The 17,350-nt window shown below is 41.1% G+C and overlaps 1 protein-coding gene across 4 annotated transcripts in view; it reads left to right on the top strand.

Annotated features, from left to right (window-relative positions):
* The window catches only part of RNF130 (ring finger protein 130), a 140,715-nt gene that overhangs the window by 82,861 nt on the left and 40,504 nt on the right, over positions 1-17,350 (top strand). For 3 of the 4 annotated variants that reach the window (XM_067732622.1, XM_067732623.1, XM_067732621.1), the window contains exons 6-7: positions 12,731-12,827; positions 14,569-14,773. In XM_067732622.1, coding sequence (XP_067588723.1) covers positions 12,731-12,827; positions 14,569-14,773 — 302 coding nt within the window. Of the gene's footprint in view, positions 1-9,161; positions 9,403-12,730; positions 12,828-14,568; positions 14,774-17,350 lie in introns of those variants that run through there. The other variant, XM_067732624.1, reaches the window with a different exon arrangement.

Below are 17,350 nucleotides of genomic sequence, written 5' to 3'. Positions count from 1 at the left end.
TTTACATCTTTATTGTAGTATAATTGCTTTACAGTGTTGTGCTAGTTTCTGCTTTATAACAAAGTGAATCAGTTATACATATACATATGTTTCCATCTCTCTTCCCTCTTGCGTCTCCCTCCCTCCCACCCTCCCTATCCCACCCCTCTAGGTGGTCACAAAGCACCGAGCTGATCTCCCTGTGCTATGCGGCTGCTTCCCACTAGCTAGCTATTTTACGTTTGGTAGTGTATATATGTCCATGCCTCTCTCTCACTTTGTCACAGCTTACCCTTCCCCCTCCCCATATCCTCAAGTCCATTCTCTAGTAGGTCTGTGTCTTTATTCCTGTCTTACCCCTAGGTTCTTCATGACATTTTTTTTTCTTATATTCCATATATATGTGTTAGCATACGGTATTTGTCTTTCTCTTTCGAACTTACTTCACTCTGTATGACAGACTCTAAGTCCATCCACCTCATTGCAAATAGCTCAATTTCGTTTCTTTTTATGGCTGAGTAATATTCCATTGTATATATGTGCCACATCTTCTTTATCCATTCATCCGATGATGGACACTTAGGTTGTTTCCATCTCTGGGCTATTGTAAGTAGAGCTGCAATGAACATTTTGGTACATGACTCTTTTTGAATTATGGTTTTCTCAGGGTATATGCCCAGTAGTGGGATTGCTGGGTCATATGGTAGTTCCATTTGTAGATTTTTAAGGAACCTCCATACTGTTCTCCATAGTGGCTGTACCAATTCACATTCCCACCACAGTGCAAGAATGTTCCCTTTTCTCCACACCCTCTCCAGCATTTATTGTTTCTAGATTTTTTGATGATGGCCATTCTGACTGGTGTGAGATGATATCTCATTGAAGTTTTGATTTGCATTTCTCTAATGATTAATGATGTTGAGCATTCTTTCATGTGTTTGTTGGCAGTCTGTATATCTTCTTTGGAGAAACATCTATTTAGGTCTTCTGCCCATTTTTGGATTGGGTTGTTTGTTTTTTTGTTATTGAGCTGCTTGTAAATTTTGGAGATTAACCCTTTGTCAGTTGCTTCATTTGCAAATATTTTCTCCCATTCTGAGGTTTGTCTTTTGGTCTTGTTTATGGTTTCCTTTGCTGTGCAAAAGCTTTGAAGTTTCATTAGGTCCCATTTGTTTATTTTTGTTTTTATTTCCATTTCTCTGGGAGGTGGGTCAAAAAGGATCTTGCTGTGATTTATGTCATAGAGTGTTCTGCCTATGTTTTCCTCTAAGAGTTTGATAGTTTCTGGCCTTACATTTAGGTCTTTAATCCATTTTGAGCTTATTTTTGTGTATGGTGTTAAGGAGTGATCTAATCTCATACTTTTACATGTACCTGTCCAGTTTTCCCAGCACCACTTATTGAAGAGGCTGTCCTTTCTCCACTGTACATTCCTGCCTCCTTTATCAAAGATAAGGTGACCATATGTGCGTGGGTTTATCTCTGGGCTTTCTATCCTGTTCCATTGATCTATATTTCTGTTTTTGTGCCAGCACCATAGTGTAGCTTTGTAGTATAGTCTGAAGTCAGGAAGCCTGATTCCTCCAGCTCCATTTTTCGTTCTCAAGATTGCTTTGGCTATTCGGGGTCTTTTGTGTTTCTATACAAATTGTGAAATTTTTTGTTCTAGTTTTGTGAAAAATGTCAGTGGTAGTTTGATAGGGATTGCATTGAATCTGTAGATTGCTTTGGGTAGTAGAGTCATTTTCACAATATTGATTCTTCCAATCCAAGAACATGGTATATCTCTCCATCTATTTGTATCATCTTTAATTTCTTTAATCAGTGTCTTATAGTTTTCTGCATACAGGTCTTTTGTCTCCTTAGGTAGGTTTATTCCTAGATATTTTATTCTTTTTGTTGCAACGGTAAATGGGAGTGTTTTCTTGATTTCACTTTCAGATTTTTCATCATTAGTGTATAGGAATGCTAGAGATTTCTGTGCATTAATTTTGTATCCTGCTACTTTACCAAATTCATTGATTAGCTCTAGTAGTTTTCTGGTGGCATCTTTAGGATTCTCTATGTAAAGTATCATGTCATCTGCAAACAGTGACAGCTTTACTTCTTCTTTTCCGATTTGGATTCCATTTATTTCCTTTTCTTCTCTGATTGCTGTGGCTAAAACTTCCAAAACTATGTTGAATAAGAGTGGTGAGAGTGGGCAACCTTGTCTTGTTCCTGATCTTAGTGGAAATGCTTTCAGTTTTTCACCATTGAGGAAGATGTTGGCTTTGGGTTTGTCATATATGTCCTTTATTATGTTGAGGAAAGTTCCCTCTATGCCTACTTTCTGCAGGATTTTTATCATAAATGGGTGTTGAATTTTGTCAGAAGCTTTCTCTGCATCTATTGAGATGACCATATGGTTTTTCTCCTTCAGTTTGTTAATATGGTGTATCACGTTGATTAATTTGCGTATATTGAAGAATCCTTGCATTCCTAGAATAAACCCCACTTGATCACGGTGTATGATCCTTTTAATGTGCTACTGGATTCTGTTGGCTAGTATTTTATTGAGGAATTTTGCATCTATGTTCATCAGTGATATGGGCCTGTAGTTTTCTTTCTTTATGACATCCTTGTCTGGTTTTGGTATCAGGGTGATGGTGGCCTCATAGAATGAGTTTGGGAGTGTTCCTCCCTCTGCTATATTTTGGAAGAGTTTGAGAAGGATAGGTGTTAGCTCTTCTCTAAATGTTTGATAGAATTCGCCTGTGAAGCCATCTGGTCCTGGGCTTTTGTTTGTTGGAAGATTTTTAATCACAGTTTCAATTTCAGTGCTTGTGATTGGTCTGTTCATATTTTCTGTTTCTTCTTGATTCAGTCTTGGCAGGTTGTGCTTTTCTAAGCATTTGTCCATTTCTTCCAGGTTGTCCATTTTATTGGCATAGAGTTGCTTGTAGTAATCTCTTATGATCTTTTGTATTTCTGCAGTGTCAGTTGTTACTTCTCCTTTTTCATTTCTAATTCTGTTGATTTGAGTCTACTCCCTTTTTTTTTTGATGAGTCTAGCTAATGGTTTATCAATTTTGTTTATCTTCTCAAAGAACCAGCTTTTAGTTTTATTGATCTTTGCTGTCGTTTCCTTCATTTCTTTTTCATTTATTTCTGATCTGATCTTTATGATTTCTTTCCTTCTGCTAACTTTGGGGTTTTTTTGGTTCTTCTTTCTCTAATTGGTTTAGGTGCAAGGTTAGCTTGTTTATTTGAGATGTTTCCTGTTTCTTAAGGTAGGATTGTATTGCTATAAACTTCCCTCTTAGAACTGCTTTTGCTGCATCCCATAGGTTTTGGGTCGTCGTGTCTCCATTGTCATTTGTTTCTAGGTATTTTTTGATTTCCTCTTTGATTTCTTCAGTGATCACTTCATTATTAAGTCATGTATTGTTTAGCCTCCATGTGTTTGTATTTTTTACAGATCTTTTCCTGTAATTGATATCTAGTCTCATAGCGTTGTGGTCGGAAAAGATACTTGATACAATTTCAATTTTCTTAAATTTACCAAGGCTTGATTTGTGACCCAAGATACGATCTATCCTGGAGAATGTTCCATGAGCACTTGAGAAAAATGTGTATTCTGTTGTTTTTGGATGGAATGTCCTATAAATATCAATTAAGTCCATTTTGTTTAATGTATCGTTTAAAGCTTGTGTTTCCTTATTTATTTTCATTTTGGGTGAACTGTCCATTGGTGAAAGTGGGGTGTTAAAGAGTCCCCTACTATGAATGTGTTACTCTCGATTTCCCTTTTTCTGGCTGTTAGTATTTGCCTTATGTAATGAGGTGCTCCTATGTTGGGTGCATAAATATTTACAATTGTTATATCATCTTCTTGGATTGATCCCTTGATCATTATGTAGTGTCCTTCTTTGTCTCTTCTGATAGTCTTTATTTCAAAGTCTATTTTGTCTGATATGAGAATTGCTACTCCAGCTTTCTTTTGGTTTCCATTTGCATGGAATATCTTTTTCCATCCCCTCACTTTCAGTCTGTGTGTGTCTCTGAGTCTGAAGTGGGTCTCTTGTAGACAGCATATATATGGGTCTTGCTTTTGTATCCATTCAGCCAGTCTGTGTCTTTTGGTGGGAGCATTTAATCCATTTACATTTAAGGTAATTATCAATATGTATTTTCCTATTCCCATCTTCTTAATTGTTTTGGGTTTGTTATTGTAGGTCTTTTCCTTCTCTTGTGTTTCTTGCCTAGAGAAGGTCCTTTTGCATTTGTTGTAAAGCTGGTTCGGTGGTGCTGAACTCTCTCAGCTTTTGCTTGTCTGTAAAGATTTTAATTTCTCCATCGAATCTGAATGAGATCCTTGCGGGGTAGAGTAATCTTGGTTGTAGGTTTTTCTTCTTCATCACTTTAAATATGTCCTGCCAGTCCCGTCTGGCTTGCAGAGTTTCTGCTGAAAGATCAGCTGTTAACCTTATGGGGATTCCCTTGTGTGTTATTTGTTGTTTTACCCTTGCTGCTTTTAATATGTTTTCTCTGTATTTAATTTTTGACAGTTTGATTAATATGTGTCTTGGCGTGTTTCTCCTTGGATTTATCCTGTATGGGACTCTCTGTGCTTCCTGGACTTGATTAACTATTTCCTCTCCCATATTAGGGAAGTTTTCAACTATAATCTCTTCAAATATTTTCTCAGTCCCTTTCTTTTTCTCTTCTTCTTCTGGAACCCCTATAATTCGAATGTTGGTGCATTTAATGTTGTCCCAGAGGTCTCTGAGACTGTCCTTAAGTTCTTTTCATTCTTTTTTCTTTATTCTGCTCTGCAGTAGTTATTTCCACTATTTTATCTTCCAGGTCACTTATCCTTTCTTCTGCCTCAGTTATTCTGCTATTGATCCCATCTAGAGTATTTTTAATTTCATTTATTGTGTTGTTCATCGTTGCTTGTTTCACCTTTAGTTCTTCTAGGTCCTTGTTAAATGTTTCTTGCATTTTCTCTATTCTATTTCCACAATTTTGGATCATCTTTACTATCATCATTCTGAATTCTTTTTCAGGTAGACTGCCTATTTCCTCTTCATTTGTTAGGTCTGGTGGGTTTTTATCTTGCTCCTTCATCTGCTGTGTGTTTTTCTGTCTTCTCAATTTGCTTATCTTACTGTGTTTGGGGTCTCCTTTTTGCAGGCTGCAGGTTCGTAGTTCCCGTTGTTTTTGGTGTCTGTCCCCAGTGGCTAAAGTTGTTTCAGACGGTTGTATAGGCTTCCTGGTGGAGGGGACTAGTGCCTGTGTTCTGGTGGATGAGGCTGGATCTTGTCTTTCTGGTGGGCAGGTCCACGTCTGGTGGTGTGTTTTGGGGTGTCTGTGAACTTATTATGATTTTAGGCAGCCTCTCTGCTAATGGGTGGGGTTGTGTTCCTGTCTTGCTAGTTGCTTGGCATAGAGTGTCCAGCACTGTAGCTTGCTGGTCGTTGAGTGAAGCTGGGTGCTGGTGTTGAGATGGAGATCTCTGGGAGATTTTTGCCATTTGATATTATGTGGAGCTGGGAGGTCTCTTGTGGACCAGTGTCCTGAAGTTGGCTCTCCCACCTCAGAGGCACAGCACTGACTCCTGGCTGCAGCACCAAGAGCCTTTCATCCACACGGCTCAGAATAAAAGGGAGAAAAAGTAGAAAGAGAGAGAGAGAGGGAGAGAGGGAGGGAGAGAGAAAGGAAGAAAGGAAGAAAGAAAGAGGAAAGAAAGGAAGGAGGGAAGGAAGGAAGCAGGGAAGGAAGGAAGAAAGAAGGAAAAGAAAGAAAGAGGAAAGAGGATAAAATAAAATCAAGTACAATAAAATAAAATAACGTTATTAAAATAAAAAATAATTACTAAGAAAAAAAATTTTTTAAGAAAAAAGCGGACAGATAGAACCCTAGGACAAATGGTGACAGCAAAGCTATACAGACAAATTCTCACATAGAAGCATACACATACACACTCACAAAAAGAGGAAAAGGGGAAAAAATAGTAAATCTTGCTCTCAAAGTCCACCTCCTCAATTTGGGATGATTCGTTGTCTATTCATGTATTCCACAGATGCAGGGTACATCAAGTTGATTGTGGAGCTTTAATCCGCTGCTTCTGAGGCTGCTGGGAGAAATTTCCCTTTCTCTTCTTTGTTCTCACAGCTCCCGGGGCTCAGCTTTGGATTTGGCCCTGCCTCTGCGTGTAGGTCGCCGGAGGGCATCTGTTCTCCGCTCAGACAGGACGGGGTTAAAGGAGCAGCTGCTTCGGGGGCTCTGGCTCACTCAGGCCACGGGGAGGGAGGGGTGCGGATGCGGGGCGAGCCTGCGGCGGCAGAGGCCGCCGGAACGTTGCACCAGCCTGAGGCACGCCGTGCATTATCCCGGGGAAGTTGTCCCTGGATCCTGGGACCCTGGCAGTGGCGGGCTGCACAGGCTCCCCAGAAGGGAGGTGTGGATAGTGACCTGTGCTCGCACACAGGCTTCTTGGTGGCGGCAGCAGCAGCCTTAGCGTCTCATGCCCGTCTCTGGGGTCCGCGCTGTTAGCCGCGGCTCGTGCCCGTCTCTGGAGCTCCTTTAAGCAGCGCTCTTAATCCCCTCTCCTCGCGCACCAGGAAACAAAGAGGGAAGAAAAAGTCTCTTGCCTCTTCGGCAGGTGCAGACTTTTCCCCGGACTCCTTCCCGGCTAACCATGGTGCACTAACCCCCTGCGGGCTGTGTTCACGCTCTCCCTGCGCTCCGACCAAAGCCCAGCCTCAGCTCCCAGCCCCGCCCGCCCCGGCGGGTGAGCAGACAAGCCTCTTGGGCTGGTGAGTGCTGGTCGGCACCGATCCTCTGTGAGGGAATCTCACCGCTTTGCCCTCCGCACCCCTGTTGCTGTGCTCTCTTCCGCGGCACCGAAGCTCCCCGCCTCCGCCACCCGCAGTCTCCGCCCGCAAAGGGGCTTCCTAGTGTATGGAAACTTTTCCTCCTTCACAGCTCCCTCCCACTGGTGCAGGTCCCGTCCCTATTCTTTTGTCTCTGTTTATTATTTTTTTTTTGCCCTACCCAGGTACGTGGGGAGTTTCTTGCCTTTTGGGAGGTCTGAGGTCTCTTCTGCCAGTGTTCAGTAGGTGTTCTGTAGGAGTTGTTCCACGTGTAGATGTATTTCTGGTGTATTTGTGGGGAGGAAGGTGATCTCCCCGTCTTACTCTTCCGCCATCTTCCCAATCTCTCCATACCATCTATTGAAGTCTAGAGCTTTGCTTGATCTCAGCCATTTCTATGGCTGCACCTTCCACCAGAGGAGGGGTCTCAACCTTTGTGTTTGTGGTCTGCTTTCCAGTATGAGAATTTGGCAAACTTAACAGCATTTCTATGCACCTGTAATTAGGTCACTGCTCACTTGGTTGTCCTTTGATCCTTGTCTAGACTATACATGCCCACTGCCCCGACTTCCCCTTTTGCTTTGAAGCAGGTTGTAGCTTTCTCTGTGTTGCACAGCCTCCTCAGCAAAACATTTCACCTAACTGAAATGGTGACAACAGCATGATTCTCAGGTGCAGTAAAGACTAACTTTGCACATCAAGCAACATTTTGTATGACCCAAGTTGACAACTTTTGACCTAGAGCAGGGTCTCTCCACCTGGGCACTGTGGACATTTGGGACCAGATAATTCTTTGTTGGGCAGGTTGGGGTGCTGCCTGTGCATTGTGGGTTATTTAGCTGTATCTTTGGCTCCACTCACTAGGCGCCAATAGCACCCCCTGCACACAGTTCTGACAACCACAGATGTCTCCGGTTGAGAACCACTGACCTAGAGGATGGCTCAACACAAATATTCATCTTTACTTTACTCATCTTTACTCATCTTTATCTTCTCCAAGCCTCTGTTTTCCAGTGGATTCCTCTCAAGTACCTTTGAATTAACTCTAGTGCCACTACTTGCTTTTTTCCCTCTGCCTGAGATACCCTGCCCTTCCTCTTTTGTCTATAGGTCTTTAAAACTGAGCCGAGGTGTGACTCTGCTATGTCTTCCTTTAGCTCTGGTTGCCAGACAGCTCTGCTACCTCCCTGCCTCCCGTGGGGCTCCAACCAGCCCTCCAGCTGGGCCGGGGGCACTGCCCGGAGCCCCTCTCTTTCCCTGGTCATTTCTCCCTACTCCTCAAGCAGCACATCCAGGTGTATTCATTCTCCTTAAACACCCTAACTCATCCCTTTATTCCTCACTCTCATCAGGTAACTTCACCATAAATCTCACAGAAAATAATGGCTGTTAGACAGCCGAAATTCTCCCAGCCTGCTGTCCCCAAGCCTTCATGCGTACCTGCCTCCACACCCACCCTTGCAGCCTTCCCTCCCATTAGGATGGAGAGGACAGCCTCCTTGGTTCTAATGTGCTCTTTCAACCTAGGCCTCTGTGTGCCAACACCTTCCCTTCCTTGGGGACCTTGCTGTATTGACTATCTGCTCCCTCCAGTTTTTGTTGTTTCTGTCTCTACCCACCAGCATTTCATCATGCTCAAGCATTTTCTATCCAGTTTTTATAATTCTCTTTCAAACCCATCTCCAAAGCTGTACCACTCTACAGCTTCTCCCCTTTACAGCCAGACTCTGGAAAGCATCTGCACTCACTGTCCCTTCTTCCCCTGAGTAAGGGGAGAAGAAAAGCTCAGATGCCTTTGTCTGTCCTTCCTTTTAACAAGCCTATCTCGAGACTGAACTAAGACTTTCTGTAGATAGCAAACCTCTCATGGATTGCTGGCTTTTTGTTGCATGACCTTTACTTTTTACCTTCTGTCATGTTAATTTACTGTGGACAGATGGCAGTTGGCATTGCTTTGGGACCTCATACTTGTGGCAGTTGATTACAGTTGATCATCCTTTGGATGTTAGCCAACACATCTCAGAAACTGGAAAACTGGCACTTTATTTAGGCCTCTTTTATTTAAAGGTCAGCCACAAAATGTTTAGTGGTTAAAAATACTTTTCAGAAGTAGAGTTCTGCAGCTTAGATAACCGTATGTCTAAGATGCCACTTCGGGAGCTAAGATGGGTCAGTCATCTGGCTGCTGGCAGAGGCATTACCGTGATGCCCCCTCCTCAGAGGGAGGGCCTGTTTCAACATTGTCTGCTGCCAGTCCCAGTTCAGGGAAAAGAGTTCTTTCCTCTGACCTTTAATAATCCTGGATCCTTTTATATTTGCCAGGTTCTTGCACGGCACCAAGAGGCTGCAGAACTGTGAAAACAACTCACCCTCAGTGTAGACTCCTCACCCCACCCCCAGCCGTTGTTCTGATCACTCTAGCTTATGGTGTACGTGGGAAGTGGGAGAGTGGGAAAGCATCGTATTTCAGTATTATTGGTTTGGTTCCTTTTATGTTCTATACACTTCACATTCTGTATCCCAAAGTATTTCTAATAGGAATAAAGGACTTTTGTTGAAGCTCTGATACGCTTATCCTTTTCACGTTTCACTGTTCCTCAGCACATCACCTGCTTTCCATTCCCGTACACCACTCAGCCCTAAATATGTTGGGCCCTTTTCTGCTTTTATGTGCATTTTTATTATTCAAGTCTTCTATAAAAATGAGAAGGGGGCTTCTTTTCAAGGTCTGGCTGGCCCCAGCTGCCGCCCTCTGAGGTGTCTGTGCATGCTTCTGGTATGTCTGCAAGCTTGTAAGAGGTCACTCTGGTGCTGGCCATGCTGGGACCTGAGGCACACTCAAGTGTTCTGACCACGTATCAGGATATCATGTGAAATGTTGACATTACTTTGCCTGAATGTATGTTTAATGACACCTTTCATCTGCATGTCCTTGGTGCCTTTTCTAAGTTTTTCACTTACTGCTCCAAACAGCTTCACAAGATAGATGGCAGGCAACCTTCCCCACTGCGACCCACACCCGCAGTGTTCAGATGAGACAGCTGGGAGTCAGAAAGGGCAGTTTGTCAAGGCTCAGAGTGTTGTAGTAGCAGAACTTTCCCTAGGAGGAAGGGAAGGCCATGTGGAGTTTGGTAAAACAGTAGACCTGAGAAGATAGAAGCAAGAGGTAAAAAGGATGGGTGACAAAGAAGCAATGAGTACAGGGCAGCTCTTCACCACAGTTCTGTCAGTGACCTGAAGCAGAGTGATAGGCATGTGTCAGAAGGGCCAGTAGGTGAAGACAGACATTGTCGGGTTTTGTTTTCAGAAGAGGGAGATGTGCTGTGGGAATCGGACTGATGGTCTCTGGGCCAGGTGCAGGAGCTGGACTGTTGGGAACCTGGAAAGACAGCACAGATGGAGGAGGGAGTGTGGGAGGGAGGGAGGGACAGATCACTGGCTGGGCTGGGGACAGGGGGTAGGAAAGCCATGGGGTAAACAGATAGTCAAAAGGAAAGGTTATTTTTTTATGAAAGAAAATATTTCTTTGTGATTTTGAGTTAGCTAAGGAGGGGAGGCTTTCTTTCTCAGCTTGTCCCTAGAAAACCAGTTAGTCTTTGTTTTCCTTCATTACAGTGCCCCACAGCAGGGGACCAGATACTTTCTTTTAGATCAGCAAACCTACAAGGAAACAATTAAGAACCCCAACATAAGAGAAATCCATTTATAACTAAGGTTAAAGGAACAGATAAATAGAGAACACTCAACTTATGCAGCTTTAAAAATTAAATATAGGATTATACCATTTTGTTCCTTTCTGAATAACCAGTAATAGAAAACACCAGACATTAAGAAAAGGGGAAAGCAAAAACGCTGGTAAGAGTGGGAAGGTGAAAGCCAGGCCACCGCTGCTGGCTTAAACCAAGGTCCCCACAAACAGCCGGCTCAAGTCAGCTGCCCCACACCAAAGCAGCTGCATCAGAGATCACAAAACCTTATCTCTTCTGTCACCTGCCAGCTGGCCAAAGTCCATTGTCCACACTACATAGAACTGGCTTAGAGAACCTTCCCGGCCACCCAACACTAACCAAACCCTCAGTGGTCCATAGGCCTTTCAAAAAGTATGCCAGATATTAGGCAGATGCACCCTTGCAAGGGGGAGAATCTGTCATTTATGTCAGACCTAAAGGGTATGTATCTTCAAAAAGGACTAGAGGTCTTGTTCTAGTCTTTGTTAGGCCACAGCCAGCACTGGCACAGTTCACAGCTGCTGGGGAGTAAACCCCACATCTGAGAACACGCCCTCGGTGGAACCCTGTGGTAAGGAGCCTTCATCTCCCTTTTGGAGTACACTCATACTTGGATGCAAGGAACAGGAAACAGACGTGACAGTGCATTGTGTATACTGAATGAATTTAGGTCTTGCCTATTGTTTGATGACTTTCACCTCTTAAGTAAAAACCCTCAGTTTTAAATAAAAGCCTCCAAGGCTGATGAGGTTCTGGTTCATTGCATTATCTGTAAATTTCAGACTAGATGAATATATTTAATTGTCAAGATTTTTATTCTTACCCCAAAGAAATGGGTACAAGGCTACCAAGTGATGTTAGGTTGTTTGGGTTGAAGCTGTAAGCATGAATGTTTCTTCCAAATCCCAATTTTAAAAGTGAGTTTTCTAGATCTCCTACTTTTTAAAATCAAAACTTCATTTTAAAACAGGTATATATAACTGCTTATAAGTTATATATAAATTATACATTAACAAAGTTTAAAAGGCAAACCATGGTTCAATTTGATATCTTTCTCAAAATTTATTCTGGCTTATCTGAACACTCTGATTATAGTGCTTCCAAAGGTGCCCGGAACATCTGTCCTGGCACCTGCCCCTGCCTCTGCTTGGCCAGGACTCTGGGGCTTCCGTGTGGCCTCATTTCAGGTTCTCAGAGCTACCATGGAGAGGTACTTGAGCTTGAGAAATGATGTCAACAGCTCCTTCACAATCTTTTCTCCTTTCCAAAGGACACAGGCATCTTTTTCAAGAATGCAAAACCGTCCATGATTTATTTCCAGTCACAAGGATGTGACTTTCTGCTTTCTGGAATAAGAGAGAAAATCACCCATCCTCTCTCTCCCTTCAACATTTCAACTGGAAATTGCTACTAAATGTTATCTGATCCTTAAGCACAGAGCATCCCTAAAAATATTTCCAACCACCCAATGTTTATAACTTTACAAACATTTAACCTGGGTTGCTTAGAAGTCTTTTTAAATAATATTTTAAATGACATTTAAACAGAGGTCCATGAAACTAATTATATAGAGAACTCTTCATTTTAACTTCTGGTTAATATTTTCTTGAAATTCTATTTCTACTTTAGATATTATTGAAAACAACTGATTTATAACGTATAATTCATTATCTTCATTGTTAATAAATTTCCTACTTTTCCTCAAATCTTTTTTGGAATTTGGTGGAGTAAAAACACCAAACAGCCAAATACTACGTATCAGTACTCATTATACAGTGCTATCAACGTACAAGATTGGATTCAGCTTGCCAGCTCATTCAGCTATCAACATACAAGATTGGATTCAGATTGCCAGCTCAATTTTAATACATCCCCAATATCTGTCTCTTGGTACCAAACAGACTAACTAAAAATTCCATTTCTTTACATTTTGGCCTAGGAGTTTTTTAGTATATAATTTGTGATATAATTCTCCATTTTTTTTATAGGCATGTTTTCCACAAATCCAGCTCAATTTCCACAAATGCCAGCTCAATTTTAATACATCCCCAATATTTGTCTCTTGGTACCAAACAGACTAACTAAAAATTCCATTTCTTTACATTTTGGCCTAGGAGTTTTTTAGTATATAATTTGTGATATAATTCTCCATTTTTTTTATAGGCATGTTTTCCACAAATCCTGCGTGGATCCCTGGCTTAGTGAACATTGTACCTGTCCTATGTGCAAACTTAATATTTTGAAGGCCCTGGGAATTGTGGTATGTTTCCTATTTTGTTAATACATTTGTGTAGTGTTATCTCTAAGCATAACATAACATAGCACAAGTGGATGGTTAAAAGTCTCACAAGAAAACACTGGCTTTCTCTGCCAGATAATCCTGTTAGTCCAACACTGCCTTTTTTCCCACATTACTTAAAGTCCAGCCCACCTCAGGGAACTTCTGGAAGAGCAGATAAAGAACTGTGCTAGTCCACTTTACAGCCTGCTTCTGTTGGGTGGTGGATGTGTGATGAAGAACTGAGGTAGAGAGAAGGACGTGATTTTCCTCTATTCCAATTTTTTTTTTTTTTAAGGAATAGAATGTAGACTTTTAACTCTGGTCCAATAGTAATTTTTTCTGCATTCAGCATGGTATAAAACTATGTCATCACTTATGTTCCTTCCTCTTAAATTTGGCTTTGCTCTCCTGGGCGATGGTAATTGCAGTCAGTGAAGGTGGGCAGTGCCAGCCCTGGGCAGACCTTTGACAGCTGGGCAGGGGTTTTGGTTGGGTGCCGGCCACATAGGGCACTTCAGCCCTGGCCAGGAGAGTCAGCACTGACTAACTGAGGACCTTGGAGACTTCCTGCAGTTCCTTCCTTAAGAGAAGTGTATGTCCAGGATTATTGCTTTTTACAGGAAAGTGAAATACTTTCTGGTCTCATAAAAGAGTGAATGAATAATCTCCATATAGAGAGGAAAGTTTATTTTGACCCAACAGATGAATTCCTTGTTTTAGCTTTACAGATCTAAGTAGTCCTATTTGAAATCTGTTATCAGATGACAGTTTAGATGTAATCTAGTTAGATAGTGATGCCCCATTTATCCTCCATCTCCAGAGATCACATCAGTGATGTTGTAGTTTCTTCACCTCTTCACCACTGACACTGGCCTAGGTAATTCCTTCTGGTGAGGGCCGTCCTTGACACTGTCTAGCAGCATCCCTGGACTTTCATATCCACTTTTTAGTTGGTAGGCTTTGACCCCACAGCAGCTCTGTACCTCTTCTTCAGCATTAGATGCTTAGGTTTTTTTTGTTATTGTTGTTGCACTGGGTCTTAGTTGTGACAGGCGGGCTCCTTAGTTGTGGCATGCGAACTCTTAGTTGCGACATGCATGTGGGATCTAGTTCCCGTACCAGGAATCGAACCCAGGCCCCCTGCATTGGGAGCGCAGAGTCTTAACCACGGTGGCCCCAGGGAAGTCCCAATGCTTAGGTTTTGAAACATAGTTTTCTTAGAGTTCAAAAGTCTTTTCAATGTTGATCTGCTCTTGGTTGTATGCTTTACTTATGTTTAAAGATAGAAGATATTTAAAAACTGACTAGCAGATAGATGGGGGTATTACAGAGAAGTTAATAGGGTGAAAGGATATTTTATGTTACCTGTATTAACATACAAGCCAGTGATACACTGCACTGTTTGTCAGCTTTATAATAATCCTTCTGCCTGTGAGCCATGTCCACAAAAGGTTGTCACTTTATAAAGATGAAGTGTTCAATTTTCTCAGTTCTGCAATGGATTTTGGCTTTCCTTAGTACCATTTTGTGGAAGAAATCATCTGTTTCTTTTAAATAAAAATTCTTGGAATTAGAGTGGAAGGTGTAGATGGGGAGAGAAATGAGAGGAAATCACCTGGAAAAAACTTGGTAGTCTTTGCAACAGGATGTCAAACATTTAGAATTGTATAAAACGATTTGTTAATCTTACAAGTACTTTTAATCTGGAAATATTTTGCAGCCAAATTTGCCATGTACTGATAACGTAGCATTTGATATGGAAAGGCTCACCAGAACCCAAGCAGTTAACCGAAGATCAGCCCTAGGTGACCTCGCCAGTGACAACTCCCTTGGCCTCGAGCCACTTCGAACTTCGGGGATCTCGCCTCTTCCTCAGGATGGGGATCTCACTCCTAGAACAGGAGAGATCAACATCGCAGTAACAAGTAAGTGGGACCTGTGCCCAGGGCACAGGACAGATTTGCTGCTGGTATTTGATGTGTGGTGGAGAGTTGAGGCAATCACCAGGGACAGTGACTTAGTCTGTAACTGAGAAAGTAATGGTTACTTTTGTTAAAACAGATATTTGGAATAACAAAACTTCCTTTATAGTAAGAAGCTTGTGTACTTGTGTGTAGTTAATAGGAATAGTTGCCATTTGATGACTAGCTGATCAGAGGTTTGTCTTAATAGCTGGTTATAAGCCTGATTTGAAACGATTGCATTGCAGACAGGGATGTAAGGTAGGACGTCAGCAGCATCTCAGTGAGCACTGTGAGCACCAGTGGTCTCTAGTACCTAGGCTGCAGGCAACCTAGTAAAAAACTAATCCAGAATTTGAACCTAAAAATTCAGTTGAGATGGCCAGCTGCTGCTCACTTTATTTTACACTTTTATGAAATTTGGTGTCTTAGCACTTACCTCTTTGGTATAATTGTACAAGAAGTGTGAGAAGACCCAAAAGGTAATCTTTTAAAATATGCTCTGGGCTAATTATGAACGTCATGATTGTTGAACTGTTGACGAGAAGGAAAAAAAAATGCTCTGAGTGTTTTGATGGCCTTGCCAAAGTATGAGTGGGCTGGCAGGCGTGCGAGTGGGCCTCGTGGACATTCACCCCGTAACAAGCCAGCTGTTTTCAATCCATTCTTTATGTGTTACTTTCATCTAACAACCTTTCACCCCATCTTCCTCGTCATCACCCTGGTGCTGCCTTTTTCAGTATATCTGTTGCTTACCTATAGCTTCGAGCCCTAACCCTAATGGGACTCCTCTCAACTCTGGGAGTCAGTAAAATGGATAAAGCTGTTAAAAAGAGTTTTCCCTTAAATAGTAAGACTTGTGTGGTCTATTCAATTGAAGTATACGTGATCTTAACTAACCAAAAATTATTGTTAGAAAATGATTTCCCAAGTTTTATTTTCTCATTTTCTAAACTCAAGGAGACTTCATTCAGTTATAAAATAAGTAAAATTATTCTTTGATACAATTTGACTGATTTCTTACCATTTACCAATGGTTTGTTTTAACAGCATTTCATGTTGTCCTGCTTTGACATTTAGGTTTTATGGGCTAGATTTTTAAAAATTGATCTAGTAGTAATAAAGGAGACAAAGGTTGTCTGTTTACTAATGAGTTTTTGGTAGGTCCTTCATTGATCGACATTTATTGAGCACCTACTACTACATAAAGTACTGATCCCATTATATTTTATAGAGAAATATCCTTTCAAAATCTTATGTTTTGATGATAAAAATATTACTTCATGTATCAAATTAATCACCTTCAGCAGAATTTGTACATGTTAATAAATAAAACTCATGCGGTTAAATTAGACCAAAGGTACCTCTACTTTAACGTCAAAGGTCTGTAGTGCCATAGTAACCACAGTGCGTTCAACCAGCATCCACTGTTTGCAAGGCACTGTGCTAACTACACACTGAGGAGAACAGAGGTGACCGAGATCCCAGCTGCAGTAGGTTGGTGCTAAGATACCTCTGGGCCCATCGGGTATTATTACGACAGTGTTTACTTCTTTTTGGTTACTAATTTTTATAACTGAAATGCCATGCATGTATGGATGCTATATTCAAATTGGAAACATAGACATAATTGAAGTTCTAAAAGTTAGTCTGCTTATCATGTATAAAAGTCTAAGAAGAAAAAAATAAAGAATGCTATGTTAAGCTTCTTGAAATTGATTATCAGCCATCTCTTAATTTTTTTTAAATGCCAGTATATATTTTTTCTAACTTAAAATATATGTGGGTAAAAATGGTGGATTTTGCATGGGTTCTTCAATGTTTATTTTGACTTAAATAAAAACCTTGTAAATTCACTCTATTGATGAGGAATTTGTATTCCAAGAAGCAGTGGCTGCACTGTTATCTAAAATGAAAGAGTTTGCTGTGCATTTTAATAATGTAAACCAAGGTGGGCAGAGAAATGCGCATAGAACAACTCAGCATCCTGGAATCCTGAAGAACAGTTCTTCTTAACCTTTTGAAGATCACAACCTTTAAAATTCAGTGAAAGTATAATAACCTTTTTCTAGAAAAATTCCTAGGCACACATAGTTTTGCATAGATGTAGGATTCATGAAAACCAGATTAAGAAACGCCCATGTTATACAAAGCTTTCGCATATAAACATTTGGCATTCCAAGTATAAATTTCTTCTCTGCATTATTGCAGATGTATAGGGAACTTTACTGTGTAACACTTTGTTAAACCAGCCCTAGTTTGTTTATATTTTAGGAAATATAGTTAAGACTTTTTAGGAAGTCAGATTGGTTCTCAGGTTATTTTTGTGGTTCTCAGTAAGTACAGTTTTTGGAATGTTACCTTGATGATACAGAGTTTGAAAACTTAAGGGAAAATATTAACCTATTTCCTGGATCTAGAGAGAAACTAGATAAAAACCTTTAGAGTTCTGTGTACCAGAGGTTTTCAACTCTTTGATGAGCCAAGAGTTGGAATAACCTACCCTTTCTACTTCTGTTTAATAAAGCCAGAACAGCCAGT

Source organism: Pseudorca crassidens, chromosome 3 (assembly GCF_039906515.1).
Source record: "Pseudorca crassidens isolate mPseCra1 chromosome 3, mPseCra1.hap1, whole genome shotgun sequence".
Taxonomy (NCBI): Eukaryota; Metazoa; Chordata; class Mammalia; order Artiodactyla; family Delphinidae; genus Pseudorca; species Pseudorca crassidens.
The sequence above is the reverse complement of the archived record's forward strand: the minus strand, read 5'-3'. Positions and strand labels throughout refer to the sequence as shown.